Source organism: Zonotrichia albicollis, chromosome 3 (assembly GCF_047830755.1).
Source record: "Zonotrichia albicollis isolate bZonAlb1 chromosome 3, bZonAlb1.hap1, whole genome shotgun sequence".
NCBI classification, from domain to species: Eukaryota; Metazoa; Chordata; class Aves; order Passeriformes; family Passerellidae; genus Zonotrichia; species Zonotrichia albicollis.
In genome coordinates, this window is record NC_133821.1 from 47,316,534 (window position 1) to 47,333,142 (window position 16,609).

The 16,609-nt window shown below is 36.5% G+C and overlaps 1 protein-coding gene across 2 annotated transcripts in view; it reads left to right on the plus strand.

Moving 5' to 3' along the window:
* TTC27 (tetratricopeptide repeat domain 27) overlaps window positions 1–16,609 on the plus strand; it is a 161,005-nt gene that overhangs the window by 103,301 nt on the left and 41,095 nt on the right. The window contains exons 17-20 of one of the 2 annotated variants that reach the window (XM_074537323.1): window positions 3,919–4,116; window positions 7,462–7,573; window positions 8,158–8,258; window positions 11,250–11,466. In XM_074537323.1, coding sequence (XP_074393424.1) covers window positions 3,919–4,116; window positions 7,462–7,573; window positions 8,158–8,258; window positions 11,250–11,372 — 534 coding nt within the window. In that variant the 3' untranslated portion in view covers window positions 11,373–11,466. Of the gene's footprint in view, window positions 1–3,918; window positions 4,117–7,461; window positions 7,574–8,157; window positions 8,259–11,249; window positions 11,467–16,609 lie in introns of those variants that run through there. The other variant, XM_074537324.1, reaches the window with a different exon arrangement.

The following is a 16,609-nucleotide window of genomic DNA, read 5'->3' on the forward strand; positions in this document are numbered from 1 at the left end:
GGATTCCAGTTCTTTGTGAAAACCAACTGCTTTTAGCATAATCATTGCTGCAGAATACCCCTTGTGAGACTGAATGTATAGATTACAAGTGTGCAATTGAATATGCATTTTGAAATACCCTTGATTTCTGTAGCTACATCAGACTTTTTAATTTTATTTCAGAATAGCATGAAGTCATATTTTTATATCACTGATTTCTTCTAATAATAGTAAAGCATTCAGATTCCTGTTGGTGATTTCTGTTAGGCCATTGTTGTCCTTTGTGCCAGTCTTCTGCACACAGATTTGGGAAATTTTTCTTCTGTGCTGTTCTAGTTATTTAACAATGCCATCCTTGTGGCAAAGGTTCTGAGACCATGATATCGTGAAGGTTGAAGATAGGTATGCACAGATTCTACAGATAGGATTGGACAAGGAAGAGGTAAAGGGTTCTTTATAAATGAGCAACAATGCAGTAAAAGATTACAGCAAATGACAGTTTCAAAAGTCTCAATTTGCTAGCATTGTGTATAAATGTTGAAAGCACACTTTCTTACCTTCCCTCCTTACTGGTTCTTAAAATTCTTCACATTTCCATGTATCTTTTCATGTTCACAAAGCTGAGAAATAGACCTGGAAAACCTTCACTCTATGTGTTATGTAATAAAATAGAAAGGTTAACTGAATTATCCATAGTTTCCACTAGTAAATCAGTCACTAAAAAGTACCCAAGGAGAAAGCCTTACCTATTATAATCATCAGTTTGGTCTCTGAATTATTGATATCAGCTAGTAAATGTACCTGGAAGGTTTCTGCACTTCCTGATTGTACTAATTTCCATCACATGTGTGTTTATGGAGGCAATCAACCTTTTTTACTTGGAGTGTTGCAGTCTTCTGAATGACAGAGTTATTTTGTGGTTGGAAAAACTGTTTCAATGCAGTATTTCAGAAACCATATCTTCATTATGTGCTGTCAAAGGTTATGAATAGAGAAGTATAGACAAAGGATTCCACTTTGCTATTCTGTGCTATTGAGATTCTAGCAAAGTTTTTCATCAAGTACCCTTTCCATCAAGTACCATCCACATTTCAGCAGTTCATGTTGCCAAACCATTTCTGGCTAAAGGCCACAAGAGCATGTTCCAAGGGGATCTTGTAAAGCGAGGGTAGGAATTAATGACTTCTGGAGTTCTACTTCATTTAAGTAGCTTGCTAATGACAATTGTCTTTATTATAAAATCCTTCGTTTGGAAGGGAAATAGGGAGAACTCGCAGACTGCAAATTTGTCATTTTGGATCTGTTATCTGAGGGTTCTCATCTTTCTTGTGCACCGTCAAGTTTGATTAGTATTAGTGAAGCATCTGAAAATGGTTTGACCAAGAGAATTTTTATATGAAAGGAGTTGTTTGGAGAACAATTGCGAAATGAGAGTAACTGATGAAAATCACTGCATTTGTAAATGACTTGGTTTATTTCTAAGGTTTTGTCTCACAGTATCTTTTGTTCAATTTGTAGTAAACACATTATTCACAAAAGCAAAGGAGAAGGAGGCATGCAGGTGGTGTGATGTCATACTAAACGTGCACTCTCTGGTCATATGGAGCGCAGTTCATTAAAAGAGGCATGAAGGAAATCAACCAACCAAAAAATTCCTCTACTGCTTGTTTGGGATCTTGGGCCAACAGAGAGCATTGCTGTATAGTTTGGTGTGTATGGCAGTTTAAAATCTCTCAAAGATAAAAATTTTAACTTTTTTGGCAACCTAAATTGCAAAACTCTGCTACACTGCTAATACTTCTGGATGATTAGTACAATTCACTTGCAGTTTGAAATAACTTTATTTAACAAGTGTGGACAACCAAGCATTAATGATTCATTACTGTTTAATGGACCCTTTAATCTGGGTCTTGACACTAGTTTCATTTTAACTGCTGTAGTGCCAAAGCTTACATGATGGATTACAAAAAAAGGAAATGGATTATTGTGATAGAAGTGTAAGTAAAATCAAGACTCTATGGGAATAGGGCTAATTTTACAGTTGCTACATCCTATTGATTAAGGGAACTCTTTTTTAATGTACAAACAACATAAAACTTTTTTTAAAAAAGCTTTAAAACGTTTGATTATTATATATGATATTCAAATGAACTAACATTTGGACTTTGATTAACAGTTTTGTTGAACTAAGAAATTGATTGAGAAGTCATATATTTGTGTGTGAATCCTCAGGACCAGTTCTGGTTCCTTGTCAAAAGAGAACATAGTTTAGTGTTTTCTTGCACCTATGTTTTTTTCTTACAGTGCTTTAGTAATGGAAATATCAGCACTTGCTGGTGCTTTTCTAGCAACTCATTATAGAAGACCTGGTTAATGGTGGGATTTGGTGCCCTATATTCCTAATTATGAATATAAATTGGACTATTAATAGTTGATCATATTTTCTGTTATCTTAAGTGAATTTTAAGAGATCTTGAAGAAACTGCTAGTTTGTCATATCATTTTATAAGGAATGTGAGTGACTGCTGTGGTTTTGGGAGGACAAGAGGGGAGCTGTTTAACTCATATTCAGTTGTTACTGTGAGGCCATTAGTTCTGAAAAGATACCAGGTAGATGTTTATTTAATATAATTATCAGCCATTTTGATTGATTTGGGTTGTTCTGCCAAGAATTTTCTGTATCTGATAAAACTCATTATTTTTTGGGATGCATTGTAATTGAGTCATTCTACAGAAGAAAAGTTATTTTAGGAAAATGACATATCACAAGTGCTAAACTGGGGGTGTTTTTATTCTGAGTGTCATATACTTTGATACTGTCATAATTTTTGCATTTCTTTCTGCCAGTGAACTGCATCTTGATTTGTGAAGTGTTTTTGTAAGGTTTGCAGCTATTCACAGATCATTTTTGAAGTTAGTTTTATTACTGTCTTGATATTAATACTGCTGTGTATGAGATTTCATGTTGTTAGTGTCACGTGGACAAAAATGAGGAAGCATTAAAGTTGCCAAATTACAGGCTCACAAGTCAGGAAGTACCAGCATGAAGGTGTTTGTGCAGCTCTTACTTGCCTATCTTGAATGCAAGCCTGATGAAACTTCCATTTCGTTTTCATCCTTATTTCTTCCCCAGTCCCTGTGTCTCCTGCACTGCACAGGACAGGTATTACTCACTTGATAATCCACAGCTTTTCTGGGGTTTATTTTCTTCTAATTCATCATAGGATCTTAATTTACATTCGCTGTTTCCTATTTTGCTGAGGAGAAACTAAGGCAAAGTGACTCTATTTTCTAGTTTTTTGTGTCCTGTTTGGGACAAAAAGACTGGTATGATGCATTTTTTACATGCAAAACCAATCTCCCACCAGCAGCTGCATGCTCTCAGCATTTCTGCAGGTCACATCCCACATTCTCAAGCCAGTGATTCAAAAAGTATGGCCACTAATGAGTATTTGTGGAAGAGTTTGATGGAACTGATTTGTCTAGTAAATCACCAGGAGTGCATTAACAACAGATTCCCAAGGTGGTATTCCATTGCCTTCCTGTTTCCATCTTATCCACTGTACATCTTTCACTTTCTGCAGGTTGTTAAATAGAGGTCCTGTAAAAGTGTCTTCCATTACCTGAATTAATTTGGCTCAGCCTATTTACTAGGCTTTTTATAACTGTATTAGAAGGTGAAAATACCAATAAGATATTTTCTGCCTCAGTTTCCTTTACCCAAATTTCTGTCTTGTATTTTTGACCTCTTCACCTGCACCAATGTAGAATCTTACAGATGAGGTTTAAATCAGTTGAATTAGTCCATGTATTTCTTAGTAAATTCTGTACTTGCCATATGGCACAATCATTAATAGAGACCAAACATTACACATAACAGTATATATACTGATGTTGATTTGGTTTGAAATAACAACTCTCTCCTGCTGCTTTTTTAAGGTGCTGGCTATTCTGGTCAGAGCAGTGGTGAATGGTCTGGCCGATCGTGCCGGAGAGGTATCAAGTGGACTGAAGGGGAAACTGCAAGAGCTTTTGGGCAGAGTCACTTCACGAGTGACAAATGATGGGGAAATCTGGAGACTTTATGCCCAGCTTTATGGAAATGGAGAGAATGACAGTAGTGAAGATATTGAAAAGGTAAGAACTATAGTGCTATAGTAGAACATGCTCTTGTTCCAGACCTGTTTTGCTTTAGTGTTTTATAGGCTAATTATCTTTTCTTTGTGTTCCTACAGCACACATTTTTGTTACAACAGAAGCAAGATGTTTTACATCCGTTTTCTTGGACTTGAAAAAAAAAATCTATTTTTTACCAGTGTTTAATTTCAAAACATCCTATCACATCCTACACAGCATATGTGTATGGTCCTGAATTTGTATTCTGAAACTTTTCTTTGCAACACTCTAACATCTATAATCAAATAGTGGTGTGAGCTTTGGCTTTTTTAAAATTGAAATATTTGATTCAGAAGATAGAATATTACAGCTTCTGAAAAAATAAGGATCTTAAAGGCATGATCCAGTACTAGCATAAGCCATCTGTGCTGTTTGTAATCACTAAGGGAAAATGCACGTAAAATAATCTACACCACAGTTAGAGTACCCAGAGTAGAAATTTTTTGTCCTTATTTAGTTTAAAATGGAATTAAATAATAATATTTAATCCTTAGTCTGTTGAACCATTGGTTTCTCTTTACCCGTCACTGATTTTGCTATGTTAACTTCAATTTCATGTCCTTATCACTTCCCAAGGAATTAAGTTGATAGCATTTCCAGAATAACCACTCTGCACTGCTAGAAGTGTTTACTTTGTTGTATACTGGAGTGTGCTTTGCATTTGATATTAAATTTCAAAAAGTTCAAATAGCCTTGCACAGTTCAAAAATAATTAAGGGTCATCAGATCTTCACTGAAGTTGAAAATACACAGGGTCAGCATTCAGTGTATGTTCACCAATGGGGGTTTGCCTTTGGCCTGGGCAAAAAATGCCTCTCTGGGGGATTGCTTAATATCAAGCAGGGAAGATGATTAGGCGTACGAATTGTATTCCTGTGGGCTTAAATTTATAATCATTTGTGCCTTGCTCATTGTCTCTTTGGGCTCTGCCCTGTGAAGAGCCTCGTTTAGTCATTGTGGATGTCTGTTATACCTCCAATTCCTCCTTTTGTCTTCTCTATTTTTCTTTACAGCTGAAAAGTAAAAGGGATTTGGCCTATTTAGAATGCAGAAATACAGACACTGCAATATCCTGTAATATATCTTCAAATTCTTACTCAGACATGCAAAGCAGCAGAGGCCCTGTCTATACTATGAATGTAATCATTTCAGAATCTGGTTACATCATGGTATTTTTAACTAACCCAGTTAAAAACGTGGTTTCAATTTGTAGAGTATAGACAGTACTTTAACTGTGTTTCCTAATCAGGCTGTTGTGGAACACACAGTCTGTCTTGCCTGACAGATGGAATGATGTTTATAAATACTTAAGGTATGCTTACATGTGTATCCAAATATCCTGGTATGACAGTACCACAGATCCAGATCACAAAAGAACAAAAAACTGCCTAAAGCCACAGCATGTGTTAATTTACATGTAAAAATTAATTTGCAATGCACCAAATAATCACTGATTTCTGATATCATGTAATGAAGTAAAAATTATAAAACTTGTATTTATTGGCTTCACAAGCACCATCACGGGTCAGTCAGATATTCAGTGAATATAACCGTATTTGTGGAAAAATTCTAGATATGTAGTCAGTTTGCCACCCACATTTATTAGGCAAAAGGTCAGTGTATTCTAAAAGGGCATTATTTACTATACTGTGGCGTCAAAGGACAAAGAGATGGGAACAAACCTTTAAATGTGTCGTGCACATCCTTACAAATGTAGAGTTTGACCTTTACTCTATACCTTCCCATTCTGCACCTTGTCTAGCACAGGTTTGATTATATTTAACCAATTTTGTTCCTAACATTGAATTTGAAAGAACAATCTTGTATGTGTGGCTATTTTAAAAGAGTGTCTCTGTTGCTGGGGATTTTTACTTTTTTGTTCTGCTGATACATCTGATGCCACATTAGTCACTGGGGTCTACAGTCAAAATTCACAGCAGTGCTTTGTAAATTGAATCAAAGTTGGTCAAGGTTTGCAAGTTAGGTTTGTGGTTCTGTTTTGGAATTTTTTTCTTTAGTTTAGCATATATTTACTCTCACACTTCAGTGTATCTGAACTGCCACCTCATTCAGTACTTCTTTCTTCCCTACACTGGAATGCTGTCCAGTCCACACCTTTCCCACTGAGGAATCTTTCCAGCCTTCAAGTTTCCTGCTGATCCATCCCAGGCTATGAATCCCTTCTGTTCCTTGAACTTTCCCCATCTCATAACTGTTTCCTTTCAGGATAAATCCAGGTTCCAGAAGTGCAAATAAACAGTCCACAAGACTTTGAATTCTTTCCCCTCCTTGACATCTGTCAGCAACCCCCCCCTAATTTGCTGCTCTGGCTCAGACACATGTAGACTGAAATAAGACTGCTGTAAAAACTGTTGTTCCTTCTCTTGGAAATTCTTGCCTCTGCTTGCCAGAACTACTACCAGTTATAACCTAGGTTATTATGAAAAAAAAAAGTAATTCACTCTGATTTGACTTACTATCCCTTTATTGCCATTTACAGCAGCATGAGCAGTTCAGTCACCTGTGCCATTGTGAGAGAATGTGGAAGCTTCTGGAGTGACAACCCTCACAATCAGAAGTCTTTACTGTGCTCACGTATATGTCCCACACTGAAACTTTTTTATTCTTTTATATTCAATTCTTTAAAAAGGTAACTGGAGAGTTGTCACTGGACTCAGCCATGTAACTTCTGGCATGTATTTGTTTCATGTTTTTGATGCTGTAGAAAGAAAACAAAATTCAAAAGCAAAAATCAATTTCTTCTGTTAAAATTATTTTATTCACCTTAATGGGATCCTCCTTCCACATTGTTTACATATTTTTCCTGTTCACACTGAGAACCAAAGCAGTATGGTAACTAACGGCTACATCTATAAAATGCATATTTCCCGAGATTACATATACAGGAAGAAAGCTTTGATGTATTCACTTAAAATTTTTTAGATATGAATTTGCTGTTTGAAGTGTGAATGCAAGTATTTTTCTGTTTTTCATGTGCATTTAATTATGATGACTTGGCAAACATGGGTCACATCCATCAGTCTAGACAGATTTTTAAAAGATAAAAATTAGACAGATGTTACTTTATATGCTTCTCATACTTGAGCTGCAGTAGTGGTGAAGCACATCTGTGTTACAGCTGGTGCTTACTGCTGCAGAGGAGGACACCACTACAACTCACAGGAAATCAAGTATAGTAAAGATAGATTCATTTTCAGCATTCACCACTAATTTTGTAGAAACTTAAAACTAATTTAGTTTCCTAGTTAATTTTCTGACATACTAATAATTTTTTCCTCCTTGCAGTCACTGCAGTATCTCACTAAGGCACATAAATGTGAAATTCAATCAAGTGATTGGGAGAAAGACGTTTCTTCTTTTAAGGAAGTGGTGAAAGGAGCCATTGAGATTGCACATGGTATGTTCTCCCTTTTATTTTTCATGAAGAGTGTAACAAATATTTATTAAGCTTAGTAGCAAAATAATACTCTACCTATTGTATTTATTCCTACTACTAGGAGTCCTGTAGCAGAGAGTATCATCCTGATACTGCATACAAAATATATTTGGAATGAGGCAGAAATTGTGTAGGGTGAGTCAGTAAACATGAGACTGGTAAATGTGGAATCAATTAATTTCATGATCTAGCAACTTCATAAAGCAAGTGAAAATGCATCTGCAGTTCATCTCAGTCCTCAGATCATCAAATAAATTGTTTAATTGAGTATGCTAGTCAGGAAATGAATGAAACTTACTAAGATTATTCCCTGTTCTGTGGTACTTAGGTTTAAGAAGGATACAGATACCTGTTGTGTTTAGAGTTATCTTCTCAAAATTACTTGGCTTTTTTTTTTACTTTTTTGGGGGTGGGGTTGGGAATGAGACATTTAAAATTATCTGTGGAGGGCATCAAGATCTTTAATTAAATGTTTTTGTTTAAAGATTATTGCTAGAGTAGTAATGCTTTTTTTGTTTTGGGGTCTTTCTGTGTTTGGATTTTAGTGGCTATAAAATGCAGCAAGAACAAATCTAATAATCAGGAAGCTTTGCAGATACTTTCTTCAGCTCGACTCAACTTACGTGGCTTGTCATCCAAGGCAAAGGTAGGAATGTTTGAAAGGTAGGAATTTTGTTTGAAAGCTAGAAGTCTTTGTTCTGTTGCCAGAATTTCTCTGTTTTGAATCAATTATAGATCAAATAATACCTGCCTGTTGCAGTGCATCATCAGGTGATGTTCATCTCCATGCTGTTGAGGATTCCAGTTTTAAGTAAACTTTTATTTCCCTTCTTCCTGCTAGGCTTCAACTGCAATACTAGTCTAAGAAACAGCACTGACATTTTAGAGTAAGGTAGAACTTGACTTAAAATGTTGGGCAAACAGATTTGAATGTTTGATAGTAATCAGTCATTTCAAAGACCTGTTTTTAATGTAAGTAGTCATGGGATAAACTGGGGAGTCTCAGAAAAAATGGATCTAAACCTGCAGAAAGGACCCAGATGTATCAAGATTCCTTTGCATCACTTGGGGTGTTTTAAAAAGAGTTATTTATTAAAAGACAGAACTAATTTTTAATCTGGTTTTTGTGGATACCCTACCAATTCAGATGTCAATTACTTGAAAAAGTCATCATATTTGAATCGTACATTTTCTGTTAAAATACACATCTTGTCCTAAAGAGGAAATCCTCCTGCTTGTGGAGTTAGCAACTGTGAATCACAGAGCTGAAGTTTTATAATCTGTGCTTGTGCTACAAAGTGTTGATTTGTCATCAGCATGCTAAACTTGGCTCATTTTCTCTTAAGTTCTTTAATTTTAAGGATAAAAGCCTAGGAAAGTTGCATAAGCGAACACAAGCTGGATCTGTAACTCAGCTTTTAGATACAGGTATAGGTAAGACTTTCAAATGTGTTGAAAAAAGAGACAACATATTTTTGCTCTTACTCACAAAATATAATTGTGTTTTCTTTAAAAAAGGTGCATAGACTGAATATTACTGTAGAGAAAGCACTAAATGACATACATTATATGAATGCAAGTCCAGGTGGTTTCTATTATGAAAGATGATGTATTATCTGAAAGATTACTAATATCAGTCTAGTAAACTCTATTTCAAGTTCCAAAGGTTCTACTTAAATGTACCTCTATATTATTGGCAGCTAATGATTTTCTGTTACTTCTGAAAAAACTGTCATATTAGAAATGGAGCATTTTATGTGAACTCACTGGTTTTGCATCCCATCCAAGATGCCATCCTACTTTGAATTTGAAGTAATACTGAATATTCAAAGTATGTTGTGATTTAAAAACTCAGTCATCTTCTGTCAGATCCTCTGCGCAAAAAGTTTAGCACTGTTTGTCTGTCCAAGCTTGACTGCATCTCATTTTGCTGCCCTGGGAGTCAATATTAGTGTGAGGATTTTTTTTAATTTTTAAATTCAGCTGAATAAAGCACTTTAAAAATGGGCTAAGAACAGACTCACTAGTTAATATTTCAGGAGGAATAAAAGAATAGTGAAAATAACTGATAAAATTCCAAAATTTTGTAGCCAGGACATGCAATTGGAACAAATAAGTAGAACAGGTGAAACCGTGTCACTGCTTCCAGGATCTCCATCTCTTGATGTTTGAGCTCCTGTGTGTGTCAGACTCATGAAGCACCCACAATCTGTCAAAGGCTGCAGATCAGAAATGTGCTGTTTCTGGGCTCTTTTCTGCACAGGGCCTGCTGGGCAGTCACATGCTGTGGCAAATAGCACAGTGGGCACTCTTCTGCTCCTGTCCCAATGCACCCTTTGGATCTGACATCATTTGTAAATGCATGAAAGGTGGGCACTGTGTTGGGGAGACAAAGGGCACAAAGCCCAAAGAATGATGGTGGTTGAAATGTCCCCCAGGCTGTCTCTAGCTGAATAAATTTCTCCGTGTAGAAAAAAAAATTTAAAAAGAGAAAATAATTATATCATTCTGATTTATTTACCTGTCTTACCAGAAATAGCCACATTTTTTCTGTCACACTCCCAGTGTGAAGTTTTTTGGGCTGGAAATCAAAGTTTCTGTACTTGTAGCATGAATATGTTCCTATTGTCAGGTAAGACGTTCCTTATTTCAGTGACAACAACACTGAGGCACAGTGAATACCTTAGTTTAAGCCTTTTATGTACAGTTTTGTTTATATACATATCTGTATTATACCATTATGTTTTGATGATATACTGATGTACAGATGTACTGCAGAGCAACTTTTGTTTTCTTGGTTTGTTTTTGTCTCTAATGTAGGCTTTTTGATTGTGTCAAATGAAGAGTGAATCACTCTCCCTTTACATAATGAAGGGAAGAAATATGTTTGAGTGTCCCCCTTCCCCATATTTCTGTGTAGCAGTACCTCACATAGCCTCAATATTAAATATATGAAGATTATGATTGCTCATGAGTTAGCTGCTTTTTTTGTTGTTGTTTCTATTAATGTCTTAAGGTCTTTAAGAACAATTTTTATTACTCTGTAGTGTTTTGTTTTCTCTGGTATAACTAGTTACACACAGGTGAATGCCTCCACCCATGCATGTCTTGACATCAAATGTGAAAAAATATTTACTTGAAGTTTTGCAGAAAATGAAGCAACAGAATATGAAACTGGGGAAAATGGTCATTAAAATTCACAACCAATTTGTCAATGGGTGGGCTTATAAACTGCAGTGGCAAACTATGAGATGCTCTTCTAATCTGAGTTTCATGAAAAAGTCCTTTACTTTCAATAGAATCAGGAGTCAGCGTAGGCAGTCAGGTCAGAGCAGAAACCCCACGTCCACAGGAGGATTTGACCCTTCTGTCACAATATCAGGGTGGTGGCACAGATTTCAGGTCTATATGCAAGGTGTGTGTCAATATGTGTGTGTGTGTATAACTTCTGTTTATTAGCCACAAAATGGCCTTTTATTTGAGTAAGATACCATCATAGTTTCCAAAATTATGAAAAGCAGTATAGAGTTTATGAGTTTCCTGTATTTTGTCTCTCCCCTGAAGGAGACAAACTGTATTTATCTTTTAAAGGTATTTCTTTATAAAGTACTTACAAGTATTTCTTTTTGTCGTGCAGCAACTTTTCATAGATATAACAAGTAATGAAGTTCACAGTGAGATAGCTGATGAGGTGACAGCTATGGACAACATGATAGCTGAACTTCAGGAGCTGAGCAACCAGCTGAGAGACCAGTGCTGACATATCAACCAAATTCTGGGACAGGATAATTATAATGACATGTTTCTTTTGCTGATGAAATGGCAACAACACTTTCAATAAATACATTTCTGTATGGTGCTGTTCTTGTGGTCAGCTTTTTTCAAAGTTCCTGCTGCCTTTTAAGATTCTTTCTTACCTCGTCCCACTGTCTTACAGAGTTGCATATTTTGGTTCTTCAGCCCCAGATTTCCTGGAAGAGAGCTGCTGATGTTTGTAAGGTGATTATGGAGGATTAGTTCTGCCTGCTTCATCCACCTTGGTGCTGGGGTGCTGGAGGATGCCTCACCCAAGGGAGGGGAGCAGGGGAGGTGCTGGTCTGGAGGAGATGAAGAAGAAAGCAGCAGAGGTGGGAGCTGAGCCCAGCCAATTTCCCATTTTAATTCAGTGTTAATTGCTTACAGGGTAGGAGTGGGGTACTGAGAGCAATAATTGAGTCTTTTTTGTTCTTCAGGTAATACAGTTAAGGTAGAAGGCTGTTTGTTGCATTAGGATTTGCAAACAGTTATTACTTAAAGCAGTATTGGTTTGTTCAATATACATAACCTGTGTCCTGTGGGCAATATACTGGTACTACATTTGGGCCTTTTATAGGCAGGGGGATTTCCCCCACTGAGGCAGCAATAAAACTGCAGTCTAATCTAAAATACTTCCATCTGACTAGACCCAAGTGTCTTATTTTCGTCTGGAATATTTTGCATGGTTTCATTTTTCAGCATCTTTGCTACTGCTCTTCTTAAATTAAGATTTTTTTCAGGGTTTTCCAGAAACCTGTGTGAAATAATTCCCTCACATATATGGTTTTGGCTTGCTCGTCCATATCAGAATGGTGTGGTTATCTATCTTCTGGCTTTGTAGAGTCTGTGGTAAGAATTTTCCCCCTGAAGAGAGAGCCAGAAGGTAAAAGTAAACCAAACAATTATTTTTATTTGAAGTAGCAGTACATGCATGTTATTTTCGTGCATGAAGGGGTAAACCATCTTAACACAATTATAAAGCTGCACATCCTTGTAAGGCTCTTAGAATGGAGAATAATTTATTTTTTGAGACTATTTAATCATGAGGTTCCCACAGAGATTGCCATCTTAGTAATATGCTTACCTGCTAGTGAAGGACAGCTGCCTCCAAAACACCTCTTTGTTGAAATTGCCCAGAAGGAGAGGAGATATGATAAGTTTTTACAGAGGGAATTTGCCTTAGCTGCTTCTATTTTGCTCATACATATAATGAGAAGTCCACCTGACTGCAACAAAAAAGGGCTGAGAGTTTTGTGACAGACTCCACCAGTACCATCTTTTTGATATGTCATTGTGTTTTGATGTGACTTAACCTTATTCACTAAGGAAAAGAAAGTATCTTTAAAACTATTATTTTGTTCCCAGCACTAAGTTTTTTAGGAAGAAGGGGTTTAGTGGGATAGTTCAGTGGCAGAAAAATCTTCAATTTTTGTAGTAATCTTATGGCAAATTTTAAACTGGAACTATATCCCATGATTAGCTTGAAAACATGAGATTTGAATTCTGTTGTCTTGATTTAAAAGACATTAATTCTATTGAGTCTACCTGAGACACTTTTATAGCTGCAGTTTGGTGGTGCAGAACATGAAGCCAGATTCTTTTTTGTGTAGTGATTTCTGTCTACTGTTTAAAAAAGATAGATGGGAAATTAACACTTCATGTGGAATATTAGAAGAGTCTGTGGAAAAGCCTTCAAGTCCTTTTCCTTTCGATTTTGTTATTTTGAAATTTCTTCCTGTTTCTTTGCCTAAGGTGGTCAAATGAAAAAGTCATTCTGCTCTTTGAGTTGTTTCTGCTCTTACAGTACCTCACATGTTTTCTCAGCACAGATCTTTTCCCCATTTGTGCCTCCCTGTCTTAGTAGATGCATGGAATGTACACAGCTTTGTCTTTCCCCTAATACAGGAAAAGCCTGGTGACAGCAGACAGGGTGTTCCTGTTTGTAGAGGGGGATGACTAGTGTTGTGACAGCACATCAGTTTTCCTGTCACAATTAATGTAGTAAAGAGGAGATGTCTGCAGAGACTTATAAATACACAACTGGAATATGTACAGACAATATACATGGTGTGAAAGATGGCAAGGCAGGAGCTGACTCATCATTGAGGAGTCTGGCTTTTCAGGGCAGATGATGCCAGATGACCTCAGCCACTTCATCCATGAGACTGAAGACCTGATGTAAATAAATCTCTCTACCAGGTATGTACTTGCTACCTCTTCCTGTGTATTGGTGGATCTTCCACAGATACAAGGTGAGCCCATACTTTGAGTTTCTTTGGAGATCGTCACAAGCCTTTTTAAACTTTCCAGACACAAAAAACCATGTCACTTATGTGTGGTGCTGATTTTCTGTGTTCATGCCAGCAGTATTTGGTTCAGAATAGCTTTAGGAGACCATTGTCATGAATACAATGTCTCTATAAAAGCTCTGGCTGTCAAAAAAATTCTGGCTAGTATTGAAGGAGGAAGAATCATTTCCTAAACAGACTTCAGACTTTTCAGCTCTCCATCTTATGGGAAGCGTCTGTCTTCTTACTTGGATCACTTTCATGACAGCTGCAGAATACTTGAGAGTTTAGCAAAACTGTGCAGTCCTTTCCTAATACAGTTGTCACATTTGCAAATACCTCTATAACCCCTCTGTTATTTTCAAAGCTCTATGTACAGCACATGCTGCCTATTATTAATTAGTGTGGCATGGACTTGATTAAGAAGTACATTGCAGGAATGGCTTGCAGTTCACTTTGGGTAGAACTTTGGGTACTTTCCCTTCTTTTTTGTCTTTCTGATTTTAGAAGTATTGAGGTTTCCCCCTTTGATGTCAGTCTGCCATTAATGTGATGTGACATGGAGGTAAAACAGATGAGTCTAGATCTTTCAACTTCTACCAACCCAGACGGGGAAAGCAACTGTCTCAGAGTTTGGAAGACGAGTATAAGCCAGGAAGTATGATGTATGAAAAAGAATTAATTTTTGTGGTCTAAAAAGGTTTGTTATTATGTCTTTGACCTAATATGGTTCAACACATGATGTATTTTCAGCCCCTGGTGGTTAGAACCTAGGGAAGATCATCTGATTCACCCACAGGGCTGTGTCAGGCTGGGTGTGGTAGTAGAAGTTTTGTTGGGTTTGGGACATTACTCATGAGCTGGAGTGGATGTTCTTAGGGTTGGTGGGGCCACACTGACTCAGGCAGGTCATCCCAAGTACAGGCCAGTAAATGTTGTGTTCCATGTCACATTGTCCTCGGTGTTCTTCCACCATGCTGACCGGTGCATTCAGAAAGGCAGGCAGTTCTCATCCCATCATGCATGCAGAGCTCTATACTAAAACTATGGAAAGAAGTAAAGCTTTAAATAATTTTTCAGTTTTAAAAATAGTGCATGTTTTATATCAAATACAGAGGATGCATTTACATGATCAGCTTTTGCAAGTGTACATACATTGGTTAAAACTATGCTCCTTCAAAATAAATAAGACAGAAAAAAATCCAGGTATGAATTTTACCATACTTTGGAGAAGCTGTAAAGCCTCTTTGAAATTATTTTGACTTAGCTCTACTGTTCAGTATTTCTGTCTCAATATCAGTGATTGACAGTACAGATGGACATAATATATTTCAGGAGATAAAAGAAAGCTAAACAAACTCATTCTATTTTCAGAGGAATACAAATTAAAATAATATACCAAGTACCTAATTTTTCTTCTTCTGCATTCAGACAGAGCTCTATACCAGAAGTGCATACAAAATAGGGAAAAGGTAACAGCTGATAGGGTACAACTTGGGTTCTCTGAAATTAAAAATAACCTGGAATTTGGTAGGAAATACATTACTGTAAAGAAGAAAAGACTGCCATCAGTGGTATGGAGTTGGTTTTGGTGTGATTACTGAAACTAAATGCTTTTTGTTTCAAAAATTATTTCCAAAAATAATTTTAATTTTTTGTTTATATTGTGTCTATATATTTGTAAGCTTATTTGTCTATGTGTAAACAAACACATACACACGTGTAGAATCTTGTGTCTGTTACAGAAACAGTTACTAATTCTGAAGAGATAAGAGGTACATTTACAGAAAGGTACAACTCATGAAAGCTGTGTGCATTAGAGACTGGAAATCAGGCCAGATGTAAGAAAGTCATTCCTGTACATTTTACATTATGTGTTTCAGGCATAAGACTTGCAGATAAGGTGAATTTCACAAGTTACTGCCAATAAAATGTGTACATTTATACAAAACCCAGTGTAATACTGCAGTAGGGTAAGTTTTTGCAGCATTCAGAAGTACTTAAAAATAGATAGGTTTCAATCAACCAGTAGCTTATTCAGGCATGTGCTCAAGTATAGTAGGTGCATTCATTAGACAAACGTTTTGACTAACCCTTCAGCTACACTAATAAAAGAGTTATCCTTTGTGGGCTGAGTGTAGTAGCAGAGGGTTCTCTTTTTAGCTATTAGCATCCTTCAAAGACCAAGGTCTAATCATTATTAGTGATAGTATTTGGTTTTCAGCAAATGAGTTGAAAATTGCTAACTTAACAGCATGTTGTTAGAATTCCTTACTGAAAATGGAGACAGACTTGCATTTGGGAGCAGCTTATATGCTGTAGCTGAAGTGAATTTATTTCTGCTCTTTAAACAAAGAAAGCTCTCAGACAGCAGCAGCTATCTTGATGGACATTTTAGTTTGGTTTGTTTTACTATTTTTATAGCATTTGTCCTTTCACTCACGCTTTTTCTTTTGCACCTTTGATTCCCTTGTTAAGGCAAGAAAAGTGAGTTTGTGGATTCAGGCTCTCTTCACTGAGCGAGACAAGGATGCTGAGTCAAGTAATTGCTGCTCTTCTCTGCTGAGTTAGATGAAAGACAAATTTAATCCATTAATACAGATATAAAGCTAAAATGATCCTCTGCAACAACAGAGTGGTTTAAGATTAAAAAAATCTATGTTAAATAACTGCGTTCTTTATAGAACTGTTTTCCAAGTTAACCTAAGTATGAATGTCCATTTTTCTGTTTCCAGTTTAGTCTGACCTGAATGTTTTCTCAGAACACACTAAGAACCTTGTCATCACCAGTGATGTCATATGTCCCTTCTCAATCTTTTTCCTATTTATTTTACACCTCAGTAACCTGTGAGTCAACTACAAGAGTTCTTGGCCAAAAATCAGTGTAACAAACCAGGCAAAGAAGTACCAGCCA